This window comes from Apteryx mantelli, chromosome 16 (genome assembly GCF_036417845.1).
Source record: "Apteryx mantelli isolate bAptMan1 chromosome 16, bAptMan1.hap1, whole genome shotgun sequence".
Classification (NCBI taxonomy): domain Eukaryota; kingdom Metazoa; phylum Chordata; class Aves; order Apterygiformes; family Apterygidae; genus Apteryx; species Apteryx mantelli.
Genome location: NC_089993.1, coordinates 2,152,004 through 2,178,192, shown reverse-complemented (window position 1 = coordinate 2,178,192; position 26,189 = coordinate 2,152,004). Strand labels below are relative to the sequence as shown.

The 26,189-nt window shown below is 47.9% G+C and overlaps 1 protein-coding gene across 2 annotated transcripts in view; it reads right to left on the bottom strand.

The window, feature by feature from the left end:
- ABCA3 (ATP binding cassette subfamily A member 3) overlaps positions 1-26,189 on the bottom strand; it is a 48,885-nt gene that overhangs the window by 21,376 nt on the left and 1,320 nt on the right. For both annotated transcript variants that reach the window (XM_067306054.1, XM_067306055.1), the window contains exons 2-10: positions 16,093-16,185; positions 10,757-11,021; positions 9,567-9,694; positions 8,971-9,136; positions 6,994-7,253; positions 5,876-5,992; positions 5,036-5,156; positions 3,712-3,885; positions 1,430-1,611 (exon numbers count right to left, since the gene is read on the bottom strand). In XM_067306054.1, the coding sequence (XP_067162155.1) occupies positions 1,430-1,611; positions 3,712-3,885; positions 5,036-5,156; positions 5,876-5,992; positions 6,994-7,253; positions 8,971-9,136; positions 9,567-9,694; positions 10,757-11,021; positions 16,093-16,146 (1,467 nt within the window). In that variant the 5' untranslated portion in view covers positions 16,147-16,185. The remainder of the gene's footprint in view (positions 1-1,429; positions 1,612-3,711; positions 3,886-5,035; positions 5,157-5,875; positions 5,993-6,993; positions 7,254-8,970; positions 9,137-9,566; positions 9,695-10,756; positions 11,022-16,092; positions 16,186-26,189) is intronic.

The following is a 26,189-nucleotide window of genomic DNA, read 5'->3' as shown; positions in this document are numbered from 1 at the left end:
ACAGAGCAAGCGAGCAGAGCAAGCAAGCAGAGAGAGAGAGCAAGCAGAGAGAGAAACTCAGGTGCAGGGCACGCAGACTGTCCCTTCTTCCCCAGCCTCCTGCCACCCTCCTCCTCTCATGCAGACACCTCCCAGGGCTCTGCAAGACCATTTCTCTTTGGTTATCAGTTGCTAACCAGTGTATCTTTACTGCGCAGGTAAGCCGGAGGATGAAACTGTTTCTGCATTTGCCCTGCTGCCTACTTCCTTTAGCTAGTTCTCTCTTACAGCATGATTGCCCATGATTATAGAGGCAGTTTTCCCAGTGTTCAGCTCCACAAAAAAGGTTAGCATTTCAATGAGAAGTAGAATTCCTCAGACAGAACCACCCTGCCCAGAAGAGCCTGAGGAACAGATCTAGTAGACAATCAGCTTCCAAAGCACCTTGACATACTCTAAGTGGAAAAGGCCTGAGGTCCAGCAGCTGCAATTATACCCTTTTTTAACCCTTCTGAGAAGAATAGGTAAGATTTTAAATCCCTGTGGAAACAACAATTCAACAACTCCCGCATGCAGGGCACCTGAGTGCCAAAGCACTGACATGTCCAGCTCACTATGTCCACCACAAGCCAGGACTAGGGTATGTTGCATCAGATTGCTACTGCCATCTCCCAGAAATTAGCAGCTCACCACAGCTTTTGGCAGACAGCTGTATTTCTGCTGTGCAGAGAGCTCTACACTGGTTTAACTGCAATATGGAGTCAGATGCTGAAGTGAAATCATACTGGGACAGGGAATTAAGAGAGGAGAAGGAAAAGCCTCCAAATCAAATAACAAAGGATACATTCACATGATTAAAGGTGGCTTAATGAATTACCAGCAATCAGCTGAGTTACATTAACCACCACAGTTACACTGTCTGAAGATGACACATTTTGCTTGGCTATTGCAACATGCTGGCAGAGTGATACCAGCTCAGCTGATGGGCGAAAACTTGCTTGCTTTAGAACTGTAACCCATACCCTGTCACTAGCATGTGATGCCTCACAGCGGAGAGAGCAGGGCATAGACTACCTAGGCCCACTTGGATCTCAGTGCTCAGGAGAGTTTTAAATGACTGGATATGGTCTCCTCTCACTTGTAGCTTCTCTCTATTGCCTTCATTTGGGACATGGAGACATTGTTAACAACACCATGCAAGCCACGAAGTGTCAGGACAATGATTTAAAGCCAGAAAGACCCGCAAGGTATACTTCATATTCAGTAGCAAATATGGCAGCATTAGCCTTTACTGAGTATGTACTGCAGGCCCCTCAATTTTAAAGGCCAGATGATGCCACAGGGTTAATTTAGTCTCACCTGCTGCATAGCACAAAAGCAGAGAATGTCACTGAGCAAGTCCTCTATAACCCTGCTGGAAGGGATGCATAAGTAGGGCAGCAGTGCTCACCGTAAAGAGGAAGTACCAAGGCTGCGGCACACCGTACTCCCCTGGAAAGACAGCCTCCACATACCAGGCCACCAAGCCATAGAAAGCTGAGTCCAGGAGCAGCATCCCCAGCACTTGTGCTAAGGTAAAGTTGTCGTCCACGCTGACTGGCTTCATGAGGTCCCTCCACTGAATGCCAATCCCTGAAATGCACAGAGGACAATGTTTACATCTGTCGAGAGCACTCACCCCTGGAAGGATAAAGCATAGCAGCACGTGTTCTCCAAGACTGTCAAATAACATCTCCCTGTCCTAATTCACCGCTTGGTAATGAGAAGCTAATGTGCTAATATGTAATACATGCGTGGCTCCACACTGCACGTCCCCCTGCCTGCTGACATGTTTTAATGCAAAAAATGCAGTAACTTCTCAGGTACTGGCGGGTGGACTCTCCAGGCTGTGTATTAACTGTGCACAAATATAGGAGCATCCTGAGTCTCACCCATGGAGCACAGGGTGAGGACACCTCATTAAGATTTGCCAGATCAGATTCAGCATGGCTTTACATATGTGGACACTGCACAACACCCACAACGCTCCTCCACGTTTGCACGGCGCTGGGCCCAGGCTAATGAGCCTTCCCTGCACACCCTGACCTGGGATGGAGACACTGAATGTTCCCAGTTCAGCAAGCCTGGAACTGAATCAAAACTAGCAACATCTGCTGAACACAAGCTGATTCTATGCAAACCCAGATATTTCTGCATTGTACTGCACAGAGCACCACATTACCCATTATCTGAGTTACTACAACCCCTTCCATCTTCCACGGAAGAGAGAGAGTTGTTTGGCCCAAACACTCAATGAGCTCAGCAACATAATTTGTGAAGACCCAAAAGCATTTGGATGAAACACCTGAATCACTGCAGGACCTTCCTTGCTCCATCCTGGCTGTGCTGAGGACAGAACCTTGTACAGCTAATCAGCTCTGGGGTCACTGCCACACTTCCGCAACTGCAGGACCTGATGGGCAGGGGCTTCACTTCTCCTGCTCTGTGAAGTGCTCAGTGGAGCTGAGCAGATGCAGAGGATGCAGATATAACTGGTCATTTGGGATGATGTTTAACTCTTTGCCAACCCTACCTACACTGAACCTACTTACCTAAACTGAGCCATATCAGCAAGGGAAACTCCAGAGCCAGTGACAAACATTTAAGTGGTAGCACAGATTTGCCCAAAGAGTTTCAATCACCTTGCAGACATCAAAGAATCAAACCCAGCAACCCTTTTGGACCTCCCAGCCATAAAATCACTTGTGTCAGCACCCAAGCAGCTCAGAGGGCTCCTGTGTTGCTTTCCCTCTCTTCGCTGTTAGTCTGTTAGCTATCCCACAAGCCATTCTACATCTAAATGATTACAGCATCTCCATTAATGCTGTATCAATGCACCTCATGCAGGGCTGACTTAATCCCCATAGCCACCTTCTGAAATGAAGATGTATCATGTTTCTTTGCACAGATGCTGTGTCCCAGAAGACAGCCTACCAGTTTTAGAGGAGATGTATGAAATAACAACGTTCAAGTTTTGAGGACAAAAACACATGGAGGCTCTGGAAGAGACTGCAACATAGCAAACCTAGAACAATCCCTGTTTTACAGATGGAGAGAAAAGATGCAACAGGAACTGTACTGAAATCTCTAGGCTCCCAGCCCCATTGTTTGCACACAACATCAGGCTTCTTCCTTCCCATTCTTTGTAAATGCCTTGGGAAGAAACAATCTCTTCTCTAGTGAGATCTGTCACTGCAGCCTCCTACTCAGTTCCAGCACTTCGTAAAAACATGGCCTCTACTGGAACCAACAGCAAATTCTTATTAACATGGAAATTAAAAAAAAAAATTTGGAAAGGAGAGAATGCAATTAATTCCCATCCCTTAGAACAGAATTAATTTTGTAATCAAAGTGACTGACTACAGCATCTTGTACAGCCCAGATTCCGTTTCACAGCTGCCAGACACAAGGGTTCGGAGGGGCAAAGCTGATAAGACCTGCAAGAACATTCAACAGTTAGTTCTCCTGCTCTTGCTAAGAGCAGAAAAGTGACTCTGACTTCTTTATGCCCTTCAGACTGCACATAAGCCAGTTCCAACCCACCACAGAGAAAGGGAGGCCAAGAGGCAGACTGAGCCGAAGGACTGGACAAAAACATTCAGCTTCCAGCAAACTGTGCACAACACCAGGCTGATTTCCCTCCCTCTGCTGACTGGCAGCAACGGGTATGAGGAACAAGAGGCACTTGCTCACCTTTTCCTTCAAACATGCCAATGAGTTGTGCCCCCATTGCCATGGCCACATTGGAGATGAGGCAGGATGCCAGCTTCTGGTTGTGGGACATCAGGTCATAGCGGGGTGAGATGAAGAAGTAAGGGATGTAGGAGAAAAAGTACAGGAAGCCACCAGCAGCAGCTGCAACGTTTGCTGCAAGGACAGAGAAAAAAGGGAAGGGAAACATCTGTCACACAGTGATGCTGCTGAATATTTCTTGCCAGCTTTCCATCCATGGAGATTCAAGTCTTTTGTACAAACAGTAACAGGGGAGCGGAGGCTACAATGTGCCCAAGTCACACAGCAAGGCAGGAGCAGGGCTGGATACTGACTCCACACAGGACAGCTGTTAAAGCACCCAGCCCACCTCAAACCACAGAGCACTCCTGCACAGCACTCGGGGGCCCAGGACACCCAGATGAGGCCCTGAAGATTAGCTGATCTGGGTTGGGAAGTGACAGTATATATATTCCCTTCACAAGCACTACATATAAAACACAGCCAAAGAGGGAAGTAAGGATCCCGCCCTGTGCATCAAGACAATTTGTCCCACACAAGACCCTGAGCAGCCTCATCTAACTTTGGAGTTGGCCCTGCTTTGAGCAAGATGGACCAGAGCAAGATCTCTCCAGAGATCCCTTCCAACCAAAATCATGCAAAAATCTATAATTTTTACACCATGCTGCTCTCTCCATGCACGGCCTATGGGCAAGAGAAACAATGCTCTTATGCCCATCGGCACAAGGCCCAGAATGAACTCTCTGCATTGTGTGGGTTCCTCTCATGGCCTTTGGCAGGATTTGTAAATCCCAGATGGACGGGGAAACAGAATCTAAGTGTATTCCTCTATCTGAGGGTTTCCTGTTACCAGTTGGAACAGCATCAGCATTTCACCAGACGGACCCTCTAACTTGAAAGCCTAGGTTGTTTACAAGTAGGGATTTACAGGCAGTAGGTCAGATAGCTCCTACCACAAGGGTGCTTGCAAAATGCAGGCTCTCTGGACTGCCAGCGGGGAAGATGAATGGAGATTTCAAGAGATATTAGTTTATATGATAAAAACCCTTTGCACAGAAGCAGCTTCTCTAGTCACACATTTCTCCAGGGGAACAGGAAGGAGAACAGGTGAGGCTGACCACAGACCACTAAAAAAGCTGATAACTGCTCAAATCCCCCTCTCCTTGTAGCACTTTTCTCTGGGGTTACATAAGGGCACTGAGGGCGGCTCAGTGATGAGCTGCATAACAGACACACATGAGGTAACAGATCAGCCAGAGGAGGCAAATAGGGAAGACAGACTCACCTCTAGAGAAGAAGGTGCTCACCATGAAGTTGAAGGAGATAGAGGAGATGGAGAATATGGCGAGGAAAGCGAACACCAGCGTGGGGTCGCTGTTGGTAAGCACTGCTCCCTGCTCGCTCACCTACCGAGAAAATCCTGTTACACTTGCAGCTGATGAAGCTGGCTACAGCTGCAGGCACACACAGGCAGCCAAGGCCTGATGTTTTCCATGGGTTAAAAACAAACTGAGATGGACCAAGAACACCCAGGCCCTCTTAGACCAGTCCAAATGGTGGAAGTATGGGCTGTCCTCATGTAACACAGGATCTAAGAGGCAGGGGACATCTTGCTTTCCACCCATGACAGCTGCCTTTTGTTTCTCATGGTGCTGGTACAGAGAAGCAGGAGAGCCTGAGTCTCTCCAAGGATTCACAGGCTCTCAGGAACAGGAGTTCCTGCTAGGCCCAGGAATGCCTGGGCCTTCTCTGCACCTGCCTAGCTCTAACCCTCCAATCTCATCCTGCTGCTGGGTGACATAGGTAGTGTGAAAAGCTGTTAAAGTACCTAGCCCACTTGTTGGGAGTGGGGTGGGGGCCTGGCCTGATTGAATAAACCAAGCTCCTGGGTGCACTCCAAGTGCATTCATCCTGCACAGGGTTTAAGCTCTGCCCCCCCAGTTAAGCAAGGAATTGGCTCAGAAAAAGGCTCTTCGTATTAAGCGCATGGAAGAAGGAGGAGTCCTGAATTACCAGGATAGTCCTCCTTCTCCCCAGCCAACAACACAGAAGTCTTGTGATGCCCACGCCCAGCCAGCACAGCAGTACTGACCTGTGCAATGTGGGCCTGAGGAAAGATACTCACCTTCACACAGAAGAGCACTGTGACAAAAAACACGGACACCAGGAGGAAGAGGAAGAACATGAGGAACCAGGCGCTCCAGTGCAGCCAGTTGCTGAGGCCCATCATGTGCATGTACTCCTGTGGGAAGGCCAAGTTGTTACCCAGAGCTGCCCCCATGCTTCCTGAGCAAGGGGGCCCAGAGCACCTCGTGTGGCAGTGAGCAAGGCCAGGCGGCAGCTGTATCCCTTCAGTGCTGGTGAGGGAGGAGGTAGCCCCAGGCACCAGCGGCCCTATGCAGCCTTCATCCTCATACAACGCCTCCTCCCTGAAGAGGGGCCGCCACCACAGTCATGCTGGGAGGGATGAGGAGAACAAGGTTTCCCTGAAGTGCCAAGCTGGATCCAAAACCACAGCAGTTCAGGCTGGTGGGGCTGCTGGAGTCATTTGGCAGCAGGGCAGACTAGAGGGCAAGACAACCTAACACCCCAGAGGAAACCGAGCCCTGCACCCTCAGGCCTGATGTTGCAACCATCACAATTGCTGAGCTCCTAACCACCCACACACCACAATTTAGAAACACAGGTTTCTAAATTTAAAAGACAGAAATCCTGCTTCCCACACACTGAATTCCTGAATCCACAAGACTTGTCCTCTCAAGAAGCCGCCTTTCAAAATACCGTCCAGTCCAAAAGAAACACCAGTCTTCGCATCCAACAGCACTGCTAAGCAGATAAGGCTGCACAGCAAGGAAGAACAGAGCTGGGTTCCAGCAACAGGATTAACAACATTCTTCCCTAGAGTTTGCTAATCCCTCGTCATCCTTCTCCCCACCTCCTGCTTGCCGGTTCCAAAGCTAATGGGGATTTTGTTCCTATCCAGTTCTTTTAAAGGAAGGATCTGTTAGAAAACACTGCATAGTGAGGGGAGCAAAGCAAGGAAGGCAAGCACTACGCACAAAGCTGTCTGCACTGACAGCAATATGGGTTACAGATCATAGGGTGCTTATTACTTTGGAAATGTTGTTCCTTCAAAAAGGAGGTCCCAATGGCACAAAGCAAGGGGAAGCTCTTCCTGGGGCATCAGAGCCCGCAAAAGGCACAGCATGGGAAATACCATTCCACATGACCCTCTCACATTACCTTCAGCTTCTTCTCCTTCTCATGCACAACAGCACGGACGATGTTGAGTGAGGTGTAGGTGAAGCTGAGCATGAGCAGCAGGGGTAGTTGGTTCTGGATGGCAAGAAGGAAGAGGTCATTGACGTACGACGGGTAGGGGAAACGCTGTACCACCACTGTGATGTTCTCCAGCAGGCTGGCATTGGTGGCATTAGTGTGATATTGCATGATGGCTCTATCCACAGCATGCTGCACTGCCAGGAAGCCTTCCCGGATATAACCTGCATGGCAAAAACAACACAAGGAAATAGAAATGGGTGCATGTTCTATAGAGACAAATTCACAGAGAGAAAAGAACAGCACAGACCTTCCTAGGAAGAGAAGTAGCCTCTAAGGGAAGGATCGTTTGGGAAGAACAGCAAAGAAAAAATGAGCTCTTAGAAAAGGAACACAAATGTCACCATCAAAATACTCCCTGTCATTTCAGCAGACATAGAGAGGCTTGGGAAGGATTAAAATCAGAGCAATTAAAATCTCTCATAATCATCATTCAAAAACAGCTAGCAGGAAACTGATTTAAATGGCAATCCTCTTTCTGCGTGGTTTTTATTTTTGTAAGGAAAGTGATTCTCAGTTATCATTAACCACAATCAACGTCACTGAACTGAGTTTTTGTATGAAATTCAGCCCTTTTTTGGCAAACCAACAGAATATGCGATACTGAAGCAGGTTTTTGTGGGGAAGAATATACCCCATTTTTCACATATTTGGCTTAAATTTTTGTGCATTAGAAAATAGGGGTTTTTTTAAACTACTCTATCGTTACAGGTGATTTCTACCCCGTTACCTGAATGGAAACTAGAATTCCATTTAGAAAGCTCCAAATCAGCATTTTGAAAGTTACTTGCCTAAAACATCCTAAACAGATAGGGAAAAGGTGGAAAAAAGGAGTACACTGACAATGATTTATATTAACTAATTGACTAAACAAACATTGTACTAAGGGAATTGATCTAAGTGTCTCTGTTCAAACTAGTAGATGCAGTGCCCTCATGCTGTTTTACCTACGCCCTCTGAGGAAAATCAGTTTGCCCGCTTTCTCAGTCTCCCAATTTTTTTCTTGATGTAGCTGTTGAACCAAATGGAAGGAGAAATTGAACTGAGGGAAACATCCTTTTTGCAGCCACAGAGGAAGCTCCAGAAGTCAAGGGCTGGGCTAGTCCTAAACCAGTGCCAGCTCCAGGAATTTCACTGCTGTTTCCCACTCAGCGGTTTGGCTTTTTTTTATAAATGTTTGCTGAAACCACAGAATTGCTCTATTTAGTTTTGACATAGCATTATAAGACCTAAATAGTCTGCACCTGAAACAAATTTTCCATTAAAAATAGATTTAAAATGAGAAAATACATATTTAAATTTTAAAATTCAAGTAAACAAAATTTATTCTTATCCAACTACTTTCAACAGGGGCACGCTTTCCAGACAAGCAGATGTTCTCCCTTATTTTGTAGGACCTTTAGGAAGATGACTGTCATCCCACACCTCCAGCTTGCTCTAGTTATACTGGCTAAAGCAGTGGGAAGCAAGGCCTGCAGCATCCACGCACCAGCCACAGCATGCGGGGCACAGTCACCAAGGACACAGGGAGAACTTGTTTATCTGTCAGTAAGAGACTGACAGAGATGACGTCAACTCTTTGCCTCACAAATCCCCTGCGTTTTTAAAGCCCGTATCCTGCCCTTCCTGGCCTTGGGAGCTCCCTTGCCAGCTGACAGCAATTGGTGGAGGGAAACACTGAGGAAGGCCTCATTTCTGCAGCTGGCTGCTGTAGGGCCAGGCCAGGTGCTGGCCAGCATTTCCCAAGAGATACCAGTTTATGGGATATTTATTTATACTCAGAGTCTCAGTGAATACTGTACAGTGTGTCACTATACAGAAAATTAAGTCTGTCTTATCGGCTGGCAAATGACATATGGTGGAATAAAAGCAAACCCTCACCTGGTGTTCCACCATCTGCAAACTTGGCCTCCCTGGGGCCAGGCAACTGGAAAAGAGGGAAGAGGTAGCTGGTGTGCCAGTCACGGTCAAGGTTGGGGTTCAAGCCCGTCTGCTCACTCCGGGGGGCATTCCTTGGGCTGTATTTGAAGCGCAGTTCATAATCAACCTGCAAGGAGCACAGAAAGGAGATTTGTGTCCCAGATTAATCAGAAAGAGGAGCAATTCCTTGCACCACAAAGGGCCGGAAGAGGATGTCACCCTCGCATCCTTCTTCACATGGACACGTCCCTCCAAGCACTAGCACTGAGCCACTGTTAATGGCTTAGCAGTAAACTCCTCGCCCTCCAAGCAGGCTTTGCAAAGTGCTGATGGAAGAGCTGCATTTCACATGCCCTCCCAGGCATGTCTGGGCACCTCCGCAGGCATCTGACTGCACAGAGCAGGCTTCCGGGAGCCAGGACACTTGGCATCAGTCCCCCTCTGCCAGCAGCTGCCCATCAAGGCTAAAACAGTCATTCTCCCTCCGCAGGATGCTGGGATCCAGTCCCAGCTGTTCACCACTGAGCTGTGGTCGCGCACCCAGCAGCTCTGCTCACCTGGAGGGGCAAGGGGGCCTTGCTCTGACTGAAGTAGTGTTTGAACACAACGGCAGCCAGCACATTGCCTGAGCGGTTGTCCAACTTCACGTATTCCTCAAATTCCCTCTCTGAGGAAAAGCCTTGAGCTGCAGAGGAAGGAAAGGCAGACTGTGAGCAGCCTGTAGGAGTCGCAGTCCGCAGAGCAGAGCATTTCACAGAGCAGGCTGAAACCCAGAAAGCCATCACTGCAAATGTCATACGGTTTCAGGACGGTTTTTCTGGGCAGGAGGGATGCACTCCAACCAGAGCTGGAAAACATCATCGGTGTCAGACATGAGGAATTTATATGGGATGTAGCTGTACCCATCATGGGGGACACAGATTTTTTTCTCCTCCTTGAGAGCAGAAGGTCAGATATCTTTTCAACAGAAAAATTCTAGTATTTTCTTCAGCTTGGAACAAGAAGTGGAAGTATTAAAATTTTCTGCAAGATTATCAAATACTTTGTGTCAAGGAAGTGACAGCCATTTTATTCAGCTATATTAAGGCCAATATATTTCAACTTCTAGATAGAAATTGCAACAAAAAATGTAACAAAAATCAAAACCAAGTCTGGCAGATTTAGTGAAACAGAAGCAAAACCACTGCCTTGAAGGTCTGACAAAGTGATGCATTCTGGGAATAGAGCATCGAGATTTATCTTAACAAAAATTAGTCTGAGAATTTCTGGTTAATCTAACAATTACTGGGATGGAAGACAGATTGATTAGACAAATTTGTCAAATACACAGAAGAGAAGAGGATGCCCATTTTTTTAAACCTCATTTTGCTTTATGAGTACCGGATGTTACCCATAAGAACAGGTGACACAGCTGACTGCTGAACAGAACTCTCTGTTTCAAGAGAACTCTTAATTTTAGCTGGCAGGTCAGCCCATAAAAGCGAAGCTGCTGCCACCAACATTGCCACCCAGTGCTTGGGTTAGATGCTGGTCCCTGGACCCTAGTAATGCTTAATCTAGGGAGAATTTCATGTCCTTTAGAGGTTTCATCCAAGGAACTTAGAACATCCTATCTGCAGGTCCCAGTTCAGGAATGCACTTACATCACCAAAACTGTAGGTGCAGTGTTCAATTTAGAGCTCTAACAAATGCATGCCTGACTTCAGAGATGCATATGTCCAAGCCACAACCCCCAGCCCCTGCTAACCTTTAATGCTGATAGGTAAAGCTTTCTCTACGGCCTCAGCGATGCTCTTCACAGCACTGCAGTTCGAGGGGATGTACGCCAGCTCCCACGGGTTGCTCGGATGCCGGTGATAGAAGAATGCTGGCAGGTCATCCACTGACTGGATGGGGTAGATAGTGGCATTGGGGTGGCTGATTGAATGCAGCCGGTGACGAAGTGCAATCAGGATGGCAGCAAACAGCAGCGGCAGGCAGATTTCTATGACTGTTACCAAAATCTGCCGTTTCTGTAGAAAGGTAGAGAGAGAAAAAAAAAAAAAAGATATAAGTAGGGTTAGACCTGCTCAAAGTAGATGAAACACAACAAAGTTCACGGTATATGTATTCCATGCAGCAGAAGTACCAGAGGGCTCTTGCATTTCACAGCACTCAGGACCGCAAAGATTTCATAAGCTGGCTTCTTCTGTAGGAGACCACAAATGAATGAAGCACGTGAATTGACTGTGAGACTAGGCAAGACTTGTCTGCTAAATTTAGAAGGCTCCTGCATCTTTCAGAACTTTCCAGTCAAGGTGGTTTCTGTCTCCTTCCCTAAACATGTTCAGTTTTAAACTGTGTTGCTTTTAAATACTTCCCAGTTATGCTACCACAGAATAAATGAGTTTACCTGGTTATTTGCCTTTTCACTGTGCAATGAAACTCTTCCAAAGAGCAGGCATTGCTTGACGTCTGCCTAAATCACTCCTGTAGGCAACTGTAGCAGTACATCTCAGTGTTCCCACAAAGAGGGAAAGCGCTACGTGCGGACCAGTCAGTATCAGGAGAGTGAAGAGAACAGCTTTTATCAATGCACAGCTCTACATCTCAGCCAGGAGACAAGACCCTGAGAGCACGGCAGCTCCCCCTGCCAAGCCAGGGGAGTGGGTCAGCAATAGCTTGAGGGGAAAAAGGAACTCCGCTCACTGAAATCACCAGTACTATTTGCTGCAGCTTTTCCTCTGGCCCTCAGAGACCACCCATCAGAAGGTGGATAACACCTGAGAGTCTGAAGCAGGAGGTGGAATAGCTGGCAGGTGACAGCGAGGTGTGAGAGAAGAGTGCAAACCAAGTGCATCCAGCAGTGAGGCAGCAAAGGAGTCCCATGCCACTCAGTTGCTTCTTGTGACGTTTTGACATGCTCGCCTAGCAATAAGCACTGAGCAGGATGCTCAACTCTGGCCTAGGCAAGCCAGGTGAAGTGACTTTGCCCTCAAAGCTTTTAGCTACATGTGGAGGTGTCCTCATACAGCATATCCAAGAGCCGAGGTTCCACTTCTAAGATCTGTCTGCACTAAACACATCAGCTCACTTACTTTTTAAAATTCAAGTTCAAGCAACTGGACAATCAAGTTCAGTGAATGTACTTGAGCTGCAGAGCCAGAACTTTACCCTCCAACCCCAAGGGCACAGATGTCTATAGTTTTCCCTCAAGACTGCCTCTCAAGACACTTTATATTCTCCATTAACTACTAACACACACTACTAGCCCAAGTTAATTAGCACTTAAAACTCCACTTGCTCTGCCACAGAGCAACATGCCCTGCTAGAAGGTGGCTGGATAGGTACTGGAGAGCTGAACCTATTCCTCTTTTCCCAGAGCAGTTTAGGTCTCCAGTGACTAATTAACTGTCCTCTCTCATCAGCAAGCAGCTGCTACTTAGATGCAGCATGCAACAGGGCAGGCAGCAGAGAGCAGCTGCAGAGATTTCTGACAGAGCTGGAAACACTGACGCAGCTGCAGCAAATGTCCCATGTAAAAAAACTAGAAGCTCACTTCAGGGCTGGCTGACCCTAAAACAAGCGAATTTACCTGGCAAGGCACCCTCTGCAAAGGAAGTACTTATGGAAGAAGGGGCCAGAAGAGCAAGGATTCTGTGCATTCAGCCATGAAGCAGGACAAAAGCTGCTGGATTAAGGGACTAACACCACCAGGTGGGGAGGGCCAGGAATGCAGAAGGAACAGTAGTTCTCAAGAAATGCAGCCCTGTGGTCCTGCAGTGCGGTTGCCCTGACTTGTTTTACCACAGGTGCTGGGACACGCTGTTAACCACTGGATTTATGCTCATAAAGTTATACAGAGTCATGCTCCTTTCCAGGAGAGGGGCTTGGTGAGCACTGGTCTGTTCCCATAAAAATGGGAAACAATACAGCTGGACTGGGGAACCCCAGGGGAAACTGAGGCAGGGCTTGCCTGCACGGCTTTGCTTGGCTGCTAGAGGACTCCCATGCAGGGAGCTAACACAGAGCCAGGGAAGAAGGCATCTTGTACCTGCTCAGCTCCCTTTCTGCAAAGGGAAACCATGCTTCAGGAGAGCACGAACAAGGGTGTGAAGCTACATCCAGCTGCCTCATTTCCTCTTGTAAGCTGAGCTGCCTTTATTGGCTGTGCATGACCTTAGCCCAGTCCACATACAAGATCAAACACATTAAACTAAACCTCGTTTACTGCAGTTTAAGCTAATGAGTTTTATCTGGCAGTTGAGATAGGCTATGAATACACCCACTGCCAAAACAGGCAGCTCAGCTCCCTGGTGGGATTCATGGCACTGCTCATTTTGAGCATATGCCCAGAGCAGAAGCAGCAACACTAACCTTTTCTGAGGGCTCTTGCTAAAAAAGGCTTTACAAGATCATGGTGTCGCACAGCCCTCCACTGGGCTAGAAAGAGAAGCAACAAAGGCACATGAGGCAAGAGGTGCACTAAGACATTTATTCATTAACTTGCCATCTCAGTAATTGTTTTTTACGTGGATGGCCCAGCTCCTCCCTGACACCTCTCCACAGTCGGTGTTGCTAAACTGCCTCCTGCTTGGCATACTCTTATTCAACTTGTCTGCTGGAAGCTGTAATGCAACAGTCCAGAATGCAGCTGAGCACAGCCACTGGCTCTGCTGTTATAACAAACACGGCTGGACGTCTGCACAGGGTCAACACTACAGGCAGAGCCTGCTGCTCTGCCAGGGCACGAGCCGCCATTCGTGTGCCTTTGACTGTTTCCCCTGGCTGCTTCCATCCTAGCATGGACCACAGCTCTGGACCTACGAGCGCTCCAGACAGCGCCGCGGCTGCCACGATGGCTCCTTCTGAAGCTGCATACTCTAACTGCAGGTCTCTGCTGCACCGATCATTGAGTTACACCTCATGGGCCCCTTGCAGATTAAAACACATTTTTATTTTTCAAGTGGAGGAAAAAGAAGCAAGTCAGGCATCCTAAGATCACACACAGCTTCTGGAGGAGTGGGAACTGAGCCCAGAACATGAGCCGTCTTGATTTCTCAAGATCTTCTGGGAAGGGGGAGACAGTTTGCACTGCAGCAACTGGCTCAAATTTGCTCTCCCAGGTTTGCTCAGGAGGTGGGTGCGTGGGCATCTTGCCACACAGCTGCTCCCTCCCATTACCCTGGCATTCACTATCTATTATTAAAGTCGGCAGCCCATCTTTGGATTTCCCCTTGGAGGGACAAAGAGCTGCCTGTGGCCTCCCACCTGACCACATCCAGAGATCAATCACAGCTGTACCTGTTGGACACAGCTCCTTGCTTAGTATTTCCTGCTGCACAAGGGTCCCTCTGGACCTTGGGAATCAATGACCATTTGACACTGTGTCAAGGTCAAGAAGGTAGCCCTAGGTGCAAACTCATTGACAGCTCCAGCACTGCAGCCAGGAAGCACCGACTCTGAGCTGGCAGGGAGAAGTGTTTTAAAAGGCCACGTTCATAAAATTGAATGTTACAGATGTCTGATGGTTTTATAATGCAGCTCTTGCAGACCAGCTGCCTCCTGCTGATTTACTATCATATTAACCCTTTAATAGTCCCTTGGACTTTCTCCAGAACAGTTGCCTGGTTCCATGAACTCAGAAACTAACACACAGTTACAAGCACAGGCTTTTGCTCCTGCAGAAGTCATTTAAGCTCCCTTATTTCAGAGGCAACAGGGACACTCATCTATAATCATCACTACCAACTGGCCATTTCTGTCAGCTTTAAGCAAGTCACATGCCCCAGCCCCCGCACTGAGCATCCATTTTTAAATTAGCCCGCTAATAACTTGCGAGCTTTACTTCTTTATCAGGAGCTTACTCTCTGATGGTTACTTAGAAGAGAGGAGCAAACACTGCAGGGTATGTTCTGGCACGGTAGCTCTGAGTCAGCTTGTGCCCTCAGAAAATATGCAAAGGTGAAGAGATGTACCCTGCCCCAAGGTACACCCAGAGGAAGGTTTTATTCCACTGCAGAAAGGAAAGAAGGTTGTTCTGCATGGTGACTGTGGTGCACATGGGGAAATTCGCAGGACCTCTGATCATGCTACACCCTAGGCCTTGGAGCATGCTCCTGACAAAGGGCTCCAAACTGGATTAGTTCCTGGTCCCCTTAGATCAAAGTTGAGTTCTGCAGTCTGTTCCACGCTCCATACTATGCTGGAAGCATGAACCGCAGGCAACCTAGCAAGCCCTCCTCTCTCTCCTTTGTTTATTTTTAAGCAGCATTGCGCTGATCCGCAGTACGGTAATTGAAACTGTAAAGCCAGACTACACTGAGATCTTCCCCTTTTCCACTGCCCTCTCTAAGGGGCTGGCTCCAGGTCCCACTGTGAACCTGCAGGATCTGCCAAGGAACATTTGCAAGCTACTTAAAGGAGCTGCAGCATATTTCAGCAGCAGGCAAGATGCTGCAGGTCAACAGGCCAAGGAAGCCAGCGCTGTGATGCAAAGCCAATGCTCATTTTGAAGCCAATGGCTTGCAAGTTAGCCCTAAGGTCCCTAAATACTTCATAACTGGCTAGTTCCCAAGCACAGAGCAGGACTAAGAGCAGATGCCAGGACAAAGGTGGTTTAAGGCAGCCCACAGACCCATAAAAGTTGCTTCTGAAGACTGAAAAAAGTAATGGAGAAAAACCATTTGGGCCCTGGTAAGTTTACAAGCACAGCGCAGCAATCACCACCTCCAGAGAAGGGTGTAGAAGGATCTATGTAATAAGATAGCTCAGGAAAACCCACAGTTGCACAGGAGGGAACACGGACTATCCTGCCCCTTGAGAAGGGAAAACTGAACTCACAGCCCTATTTTGAAAGTGAGGGGAACCGATAAATTGTGCAATTGCAATTGAGGGGACAGGGACGCAAGGTAATTGAGCACAGACCCCTGCCCATCTCTCCCTGACACAAAAGCACAAAAGAGACCATACACACAAATAGAGTCATCCTGGGCCTATAGAGAAGGTTCACCAGGGAATCTAGATACTGGGAAAGTTCTGAAGGGATCACCTTTAAGGGATGACATAGGCAGCTCCCCTGCTGCAAGCACAGTGCCAACTTACCTGCAGGATATAATTCTTCCAGAGAAGCAGCCCAAACTGCCTGAGCACAACCATCCTTCCATCAGAAGGGGACCGCCACCACTTTGCAGGACTCTAGAAAGCAAAACCAAGAGCAGTGAACAATATATACTAACAAACTCAAGCAGCTCTCCACCACTGAATCCCAGAAACTCCCTGGAAAACCCTGCTCCTGGGTTTTGCTTGTTCCTTAGTCCCCACATCCAAGTTCACCGTTTCTAAAAAGGACAGGAGCCCTCCCAGGGCAGTATCAGCCAGAAAGCTTTCTCCACACCTGCCTGCACTTCAGCTTCCAATTTGATTCTCAGGAACCCTTGCAATGAGGGAGGAGCTCGAGCTTGAAAGCCCTGTGCACTCCTCACTGCTCTCAAAGCTCCCAACAAGGAAGTCTGTCTTCTGCGATGGGCAGTACTGCTCCACAACTCTCTTCCCAAGAGCACCTTTGCAACCAGCTTAGCATGCACCATTGACAGATCATAGGAAGGACCATCTCAACAGCCTGAGACTGAGACACTCACTCACTAACCCCCCCCCTCCACCACACACACACCCCAGAAGAAAAATACTTTTGTCAGCTGGGAATGCAAGCTTCATTTTGCTACAAGAATACATGTTCTTCAAAGACTTGAGAGCTTCTGACACTTATACTACCAGAAGACCTCCCACCCCGAAGGGGAAAGATGGCATCACAGACCTTACGTGTCTGTAACAAATCTGAATGGCTAACCCTGTTTCCTGCCTGATGTTGCAACAGACGGCTCATCCTTGAAACAATGGAAAAACAACTCTCGTGCTCCCTCTCCGAGGGTCATTATTAGCCATTAAGAACCAGTGGCGTCTTGGTTTCCAGTGTCATCAGATCCCAGTCATCCAGATGACCTGTATGACACCAGTAAGCATCTGGATACACAGAAAAAGAGGCTGCCGTTCGGAATTCCAACCTATAAACACCAAGACACCACAATTACTAAAGCGCTGACACACACCCAATACAGTGAGCCTCATATGCAAGCCACGATATTAGAGAGTGGGCATAAAACACGTAGCAATACTACAAGCATATTCGTGCTCGTTAGAGCATATTAGCAGCCATGTGAGACAATTACCACCGCATGAGTGGAAGTGAAAAAGACAATATCCACCTCAAGCACACTTCTATCCCAGGGTCTTTTGCCCTAACGTTTCAAGTAGCTCCTAAAGATTGCTATGAAAAGAAAGCTATTGTGTAGCCTCCAACTCACATCTGGCAGCTTCATCCCGTCTGCTTTGTAGCAGTCTTTTACCCAGCAACAGAGGAGTGGAAAACTTTTGTTAAATAGTGGGAACGCAGGATTATAGAACCACAAAAATGGTCCCAGGAAGGCCATGAAACTACTTGTAGTCCGTTATTTTGGAACTGATTAAGATTCTAAATTGTTCCTCTGACTCCTGGAATGTCAAGGCTTCAGAACTGTTGGTTTGCAACATTAGCAATGGCTTCACAAAAGATCCTCTTATTTGAAAGATGAGAGGCAAGAATGAGAAAAGCACAGGGAATCAGAATTAAAGAGGAGCATGCAGGAGAAAGATCAGTGCTGTGGGGTAATACACCTTAGTCATTCTGCTCTTTTTGAAAGAATCTCTCAGCCCTCTTCCCATTTCCAGTTGAACTATCTCTCCAGTTGAAAACTATCCAAATTGTTTTGGTCCCTATTTGCAGAGAAGTTTTCTGATGAAGCATTCCTGTCACACCAAGAAACGAGCTGCAATTACATACGCCTGCTAAGTTATCTAGGAATGCAATACAAACAAGTGGCCAGCCCTAGCACAAGCAGATCCAACAGCCACAGCTGTCTGACTTAGGACCACTTTCATCAGCATAATTTGACCCCAGGACACCTGAGATAAAAGGATGTAACACAGCCCCATTGAAGGCTCAGAAATTTGTCCTGCTCCTATGCAGTATACCAAGCAATTATCTTTGGTAATATCTACCTAAACCTAAAGGTCTTGTGTCAGGTAGCTGGATTCACTTCTCCAATACATCACATTCTGCAGTTGGGACCAAGAAATGCAAACTGCTAAACTGTGGGAAACAAGCTATTGAGCTGAGCAACACCTCTGCCTGCTTCATCAGAGACTGAGCACAGGAAAAAACCATCTTTCTGCAGAGATGGCTATCCTGGCCCTGGCAGTATCAGTCAGCCCTGCTTTATCCTGGCACCAGCAGCCTCATTCCATGAGCAGACAGCTCCCAGTTTTTAACTCAGAGTTACTCTTTCCAACTGAGCAGACCTATGCTTAAAACCCCAGCCTCACAGTTTGATCTGTGAGCTGACAGCACTCAAGGTTACTACAGACACAGAGGAGGAAACATTACATACCAGCAACACTACTGGAGACACTCAAGAGTGCGTTCTCCAGTCCTGGTGGATATAGCAGGCACCTGCCTGCTCTCATACACCCGCCCATGTTCAGAGACACCTTGGGCTTGTGCAAGTGAAGGAGGCAATGCAGGGTGGATTTTGTTTTCAGCAGGTACTACACTAAACCATTACTTGCAGAGATACTAAAAAGCCAGCTCTGATCACATGTTACAGTGATTAGCTGCACTGGGAGTGTCACAAAAACATGGACTAGTGGTGGGGTGGAGCACAGTGACTGCTGATGATTATGAAGTCTCACATACTACCAGCCAGAAAGCACCAAGCCTTCTCTGCCTTTATATCCTGTGCAGCACCATGGTTCCTCAGCCATTCCTCTCATGTCACATTGGGAAATGCTGCAGTGGGATCTCACAGATGGTGGGATCCAGGAGCAGTAAGAAGATGCTTTCCCCTCCAATCCTAGCAGCCCTGAAGCCTATTAGTTAACAGCAGGAGCAACCAGAGACCTGGAGGATGGGAAGGGACATGGCGCAGTCTCCAGGCATGTTCTGTGTCAAGCTGGTGTTGCTCCTCTGGACAAGGCGGGGGGCTTTCAGTTTTTCTGACACACTGGGTGCTTCCAGGAGCTCCATGGCAAATGCAGGCCTTCTTCACCTCTCTCCACATTCACAGAATAACAAGTGTTCCCATATCAGAACATGTGCAAAGAACTTCACATTACCCAAGAAAAATTTCCAGAGCTCCTTGGGCAAACATAGCCCAAGATGGCCACAAGCAGGGACAGCCACCAAGGCTTTGCTGGCCCATTAACTGGCTTGTCCTCGGTGCTAGAGGTCAGCAGGCACTAAACCAACTCAGAACAAGCCTTTCTGCACATGCAGGCTCCTCACTGGGAAGGGCTGGAAGAAGCAGAGTTAAACAGAAACTGAATGTGGGCAAGATGTGCGCTGAGATACCTTTCCTTGAGAGCTGTGATGGGATCAGGGAAAGAGTAGATTCTCAGCAGTCAGCATGAGCATGCACGGCAGCAAGGAGCACCGGGCATCCAGGACTGCATTTGTTCATGTAGCCACTGTAGTCATCCAGTCCCTTCTCTCTGTGGCACAGCCAGGCAGGGAAAATAGGAAGCGCTGGACTGTTTGGCTTAAGCAGATGATCATCTCCCAGAGTGAGATGACATATTTGGCTTGTACCTTGGCGAAGCACAGGTTAGTCTTGTAAGTTATGCAGAGCTTTTTCTAGAGCTCCAGCCAGTGCAGAGATGCCTGCCTCATCCCAGTTGAGACTGCAGGCTGCCTGTGCGCAAAGACAACTTCCTCCTACTGATTCCAGTAGGACCAATCAGGTGCTGCAGCCCTGTGCAAGCACAGCAATTGCTTCCTACCTCACAAGGCCAAAAACACCCTCAGAGAGCTGGGTTTCCGAAGACAAAGCTGTCATAATACAATGTATCACCTCAAACCTCAACAGAAAATTCAAGGTATCAAAATGAAACAGCCAAGCCAACAAGAGGAGAAACTTGAGCTTAACTAATCACCCCGCTTGATCTTTACTCCAAGATCAGTGAATGGTAAAAGTGCCTCACAAGCACAGTATTGACAGCTGAGTTACTGCGCTACAGCAAGAGCAAAGGAAGTCCAATGCAGAACTGCCGATAAAGCAACAAGCACCCGTTCACCTACCCTGCTCTATGCAGCCTGCTCCACACAACTAGCTCTTTGAGCCCAACGTGGAGGTAGCCCACCACACGTGGAGTAAAGCTGACCTATGGAAGTATCAGCCCCACATGGTGAAGCATCCTCTCAGTTTGGCACTCATATTCCCATTCCCCAAATCGAAACTTGTGCATTCTCAGAGCAAGAAGCACATGGGTTTTGCTATTCAATATGCAGATATCAGGTTCATGCAACAGTAATATCTGTGCATGAGTGTCCTGCTCCACACACAAACTCAGAAGAACAGACCCACCCTGGCAGCCCAGAGAAGCCAATCAGATACCATCCTCCTCAGGCAGCAAGCAGGGAGAAACAGCAAATGGGGCTTTGCAAACACAGCTGCTGCTAGATTTCAGTTTAAACACATTCAAACTCATCACACGCCCTCTTAAGCGCCATGTCTCCAGCTGGCCTCTAATCCACATTTGCCCTGGCAAAAATGCCATCTGTTTGCCAAAGAAAAGTGTGAAAATTTGCAGGCTTTTTCTAAACTGAGAGGGCCTCTCTCTAGCCTCCAAAACCCATGTAGCTACATATTGCACACAGCAAAGTACATGACAGGATCTGACAGACGTTCAAAAGGACCACCTAAGAGCAGAAACTCCCTTCCTGCACTCACTTGAAAGGAATCAAGAGCTAAACGCATGGGAGGAAAACCACAGTCTCAGCAAGTACTTAACAGCGAAGAAAGCACCAGTCAGGACAGTCTGCAAATCAGTTTTAGACTTCAAGCCAGATCAAAGCCAATCAATCAGACATCTCAAATTGGCATTCACAGCTCAGCAGTGAGTAACCTCAATTCCCTTCATCTCCAGTTTGTGGCGATGTTTTGTTTGCATTAGAGAGAAGTCAAAAGTAAGCACAGAAGAACCATCAGAGTGCTCCGAGATAAGAAGCTGAAAATGGCAAATTGTGGCACAGTAGCCAAAACCAGCCCAAGCACAGAAGGGCTTTAGATGGCTGCAGAAGCAATGATAATTTATCAAAGGAAATTAGACCATAAGTCAAAAATTGAGGTAGCCACATCTTGCCAAGTAACCAAAGTTAAGATTTTGAACTGCCCTGGGGAATGCAAGTAGAAAACTTTTGCCTTCAGATTCAGGCTGGGAAAGATGTTAAAATTTTTGCTTGTTTGTTTCAATGAAGGAAAAGGCAACAAAGCAGGCTGTAGAAACAAAGGCTGCTCCCCTACAAAAATCTTATCTCCTGCTTCCATGTCTTTCCTGGCTTGCTCACCCTGTCGCTCTCTCAAAAAGTGAGCTGGACACGTTCTGACCACCAGGGCTGCTATTACTGCTGTGATCAAGGCTGTTAGGTTTCTGAGAAAATGTCAAGCAGCTCTTGGGTAACACGAACACTACACAAAATCAGAGAACTTCATTACTGCCAAATTTATCAAGCTCTTCAGTGTCCCAAGAAAATCAGTGCTGAACCTTTTGCTCACTGGAGAATGAGAGAAGAAAGAAGCTTGGTAAACTCAGGACTCCTACCAGATTTGAGAGCAAAAAAGTTTTTTCAGGCTCTGGCCATCCACAGAAATAATTGTTTCAACCCAGAACATGCAAAACCAGAAGGGAAAACTTCTGGAAAGCACTCTCTGGATCAGCCCCAAGCTCTGGGGCTTGGCTGTCCTGTGTCTGTATGCACAGACAGTTCAGTGTACAGGCCCCTGTCCATTCTTCCGATAAACCTTCCTGCGTTTGACCGAGTCAAGGCAGGTTCCTGGCAGACTTGAGCAGTGGCTACTCGCTCAAGTGCGCAGGGATCATCTTCCTCAGGAGAGGAAGGTTATACATCGCCAGTTCAAGGTGATCTTCAGATATACTGCTGCTTACCTTGCAAGAGGACACCGTGCAGTTCACTGGCAACCCTACTTGCACTGCAGCTCCAGTACAGTGGCAGGTCAAGTTACCCTCCAGAAACGCTCTTCTACCTGACCTCAGTATTAAGCTCTGTAAAATAAGACTGATTTTCCCACAAAGTGGCATAGACAAAGATACAGAGGAAGAGAGAACAGCACTAGCTTCTGAGAGAACAACTCTGTGACAACACATGATCCCTAAGTTCCTACACTGGAAATACCCTGCTTTCTGCACTGGACCACGGATGGAGGAACAATCTCCTAAATATATGGGTACGGATTTACCCTGGTCAACTCCGCCAAAGTCAGCAAGAGAAAAAAAGTCCTCCTACACCCTCACCTTCAAGAGATTGGAGGAGCTGAGAGTGAGCTGAGGAGACAGCAGTTCAACTCATGACTGAGCTCTAGAAGCCAGCAACGTCTCATCGCTTGACTAGCCCCTGTGAAACTTCAGCACCAGAAGCAACACAAGGAGGAGTTGATCTCTCCCACACTGCCAAACCCAGCTCAGAGCAGTGCTGGATAACCCACCAGCCACACCAGCTGCCAGGCTGAGCTAGAGCTTTCCTGCTGGCACAATTTAGATCAGGACAGGCTGAGGATCGATGGAGATAAAGGCCAAAGCATCCCACTTCCTGACCCACTTCACACACCATCTTGTCATCGAGAGCCAGACATCCCCGGCTGCCATCTCAGTGAAAAGGGCTGAACAAGCTGAGAAAAGGCCATGTGCTCCTGGGAGCTGGCAATTATTTTAGAGCACTTACTGCATTTCTGCTCTTCTGATGTCCTGTTTCCATAGAAACAAGGCCTGGAAATGGCAGACATTTCTTTTTTAATCAGTACTTCTTTTCTCCCCACCAACTTGAAGACAACTTGCATCCCTGGAATACAGCTGCAGCAGGTGGGGCGGCATATGCCACTCCATTTTAGAGATCCCAGCACACCACTGTTGCCGGAGAACACGGTGTTCGCAGGACGGCAGCCACCTCGTCCCGGAGGTCAGGGCCGCGCTCTCCTGGGCCCTGCTAACACACAGGGCCTCTGGGCTCAGAGTGCCTCTGCACGCTCCCCCCCAGAACTGGAAATGTTTCTCCGTCCCTTACGGCACTGGATGTTGAAAGTTAAAAGCAAGACTGCCCGTGACCGAGGGAAGCTTTCTGGGAAGCATTCACAGAAACAGCTAGCGCTGTCGGATGCCTCTGCATTCAGGAAGTCCTGTCTTGTAACAGCTGGGTCCTTTTAAAAGCAAATGATGCCGGTGGCATCCAGAATCACCAGCCCTTGGCCATGGGGTGTCCAGAGTCACCAGCAGCTCTTGCTGCCATTTCTTCTTTTCCTTCTTATCATTACAGGAGATGTAAGTGTCATGAAACAGACCAAATCAAAAACACAGAGCAGAAAAAAAATCCTACTGCAGTATAAGAGGTTGGGCAAAGAGAACAATAAAACTTTCTAGGAGGCTGCAGGCTTGGCAGGATCTGAAAGCCTGCTGACCTAACTCAAACACAAAACACACCGGCAGCTGCCAGGAGTTAGCAGCTTCACAACCTTCTACACAACCATGATTGAACTAGGCCCGCCACAGATCTGCTTTTCCTGTACACGAACTTCAGGCCTCAAAACAATGAAGCAAATACACACAGCATCTGGGCTAGATCCCATTTGCGGAACTGGGCAGTCAGTTCTGGGCCTGGTACACCACGCGACGGCAGCCCACATCCCCCAGAACTGGAGCTGGGCACAGCGCTGGGGAAAGGCCTCTCTCCCAGACCCTGAGGAAGTGAAGCAAGGCAATGACAGATCTGGCATGCCCAGGAAACCTGGCAAGCTCATGGGTGACTGAAATAAGCCCAAAACAATACATCAGACTCTTTGCTTGGTCAGCAGCAAGAGAGAAGGAAAACAAAACATGCTGTATCAGAGCTGTTCTTTCTCTCTTTTTTTCTTTAAAAGACATACTGTCACTGATTTGTCCAGAAAGTTTGCAGTTACATGTAACACCGGAATTACCAAAACCAAGACAGTCAAACCATCTCTCTGCAGATTTAATGACCTCACAAGCTAGGCTAACAAACAAGGTCCAGAGCTTGACATGGGCTTTCTTGCAAGCCCTTGGGCAAACCACTTGCTGCCTCTCATTTGCCTGCCAGGGGATAGGAACACAAATCCTTGCAAAACCTTTGCACGAGCTTGACTTTCGTGATGTCTGAGCACAAGCTGTCTGTGTCCCACTGGAGAGCAGAGCCAAGATCACTCAACCTCCTTTGCTCTTTCACCTGCTAAGTCAATTACTCAGCAGTACCAACATCCCAGCAGAGAGAGGGAGCAAGATAAGGAAAAGCAGCTATAAAACCACTGTAGCTGGCTGTGTCTCAGGGCTTGGACGCATTGAGCAGAGTTGTGTTAACTGTCTGGGCATGCTGCAAGCCTGCAGCAAACAATTTGGAGGTTAGCTCCCTTCCCTTGAGGGCTAAATGAACTTGACTCTATTCGCTGTGGGCTAAAAGCATGCAAAGACAGACTCTGAAGCAGTAGTTTCATGTGTCTGAGGTCTCAAAACCTAAGCTGTGGCTTTTTACACTGTCAAGGAGTTGTTTGTATCACTGGTTCCTGCTTGGTGAGGAGCCCCAGCCAGAGCAGCCAGGTGGCAACCGCCTGCTCACTGACAGCACCTCCAAGAGCCATGGAGTTACCTGGTAGGGGACTATACAGGGCTGCTTCTCCCCAGTGCCCCACCTGCACCAGTCACTGTAAAAGATTCTGACCGGGTCTTTTGACAAATACCCAGCCCTGCTATGGATGCCAGGCCAGACTTTCCTCAGTTTCAGGACTGAGGCCAGCATGAGCAAAACAGGAGTCAATACGACCACCGCAGACTTGCTCACTAGAGCTCCCGCGAGGCAACAGAAACAGGACCAGGAGGAGCAGGCCCCAACAGCCACGCGGCATGAGAAGTTTATTCTCTGTGGAGGCACGGTACTGCCTGTAAGAGAGTTGAGTACATGTCCTTCTCCTTGAGCAACACTCCCCCTGGGCCAGACTTCAGGAAATCCGAGCTTTTTTCCCCATGTCCAGCTCAGTGTTACAAGAGCTCTTTTGATTCTGAAAGGAGAATACTATCCACACTGAGTGTATTTTCATCAGGCTAACGCTTATCTACCTGTTATCTATACGCAAAGGAAAGAAGCGGGGAAGAAAGGTAGCTTATCACTTTCTGATGCCTCAGCCAAAAAACATGTATTTTTCAGTCTTAATCTCCACTGCAAATGCAACTAGAGTTTTCCATAACATCCTGGGGTTTCAAATCTAATCCAAATCAGACCTCAACAGATCACAACCAGTTCAGCAACGTTCACAGTCCTTTGAATATACACCAATTCCAGCCTGTTCAGGCTGTTAAGTATTACTTTAGCAAAGACTGTTTCCCATGCCCATCACTACAGAGCTGTTCTTTGACACAGACCTGGGCAGATGCTTTGCAGTATGTAGGGCACCTGGGTATCCAAACACCAGAAGAAATGACTTGACCCCTCTTTGTCCATAGCAAACCTATGAAAGCACAGAAGCGCCACTGGATTTGATTTTGAAAGCCCACCTGATGACTACATGGACCCAGTTCTGAGGTGTGCTGTGTATTTGCTGTTCCTCTAAACACAACGGTACTTTTTCTCACGTTCATTATCTGCGTGTGCGTGTACAGAGGGAGATCAGGAAGGAACAAGGCTCAAGCGTCAAGGTGCACGCCAAGAACCAGCACCCCCAGCTAAAGCTTCGAGACAACCACTGAAGTATCACACAACAAAACGACGGAACCAAGTCCCACCTTTCACATCCTGCATCATGCCTTTGAACGAGGTCAAACAGCCTACTTCACAACGCAGTGCCAAATACTTTCAGGCAGTCCCAGGATGCTCTCCCCAGGCAATCTCAATTAAACAGGAAGCTGCCTTATCCTGCAGTCACAAGCTGTTCTTCCGAGTAGTGATTTAAACCTGCTCTGGCCTGGAGATACTCACTAAGAAAACAGGCTTCTCCCCTTCAGGCCACTAACCGGTAGGAGGCAAAGCTGCTCTCTACCATCCACCTCCCCAATCCCACAGAGATGGCAAAAGGCAAGGAAAGCTCTGCAGAGCA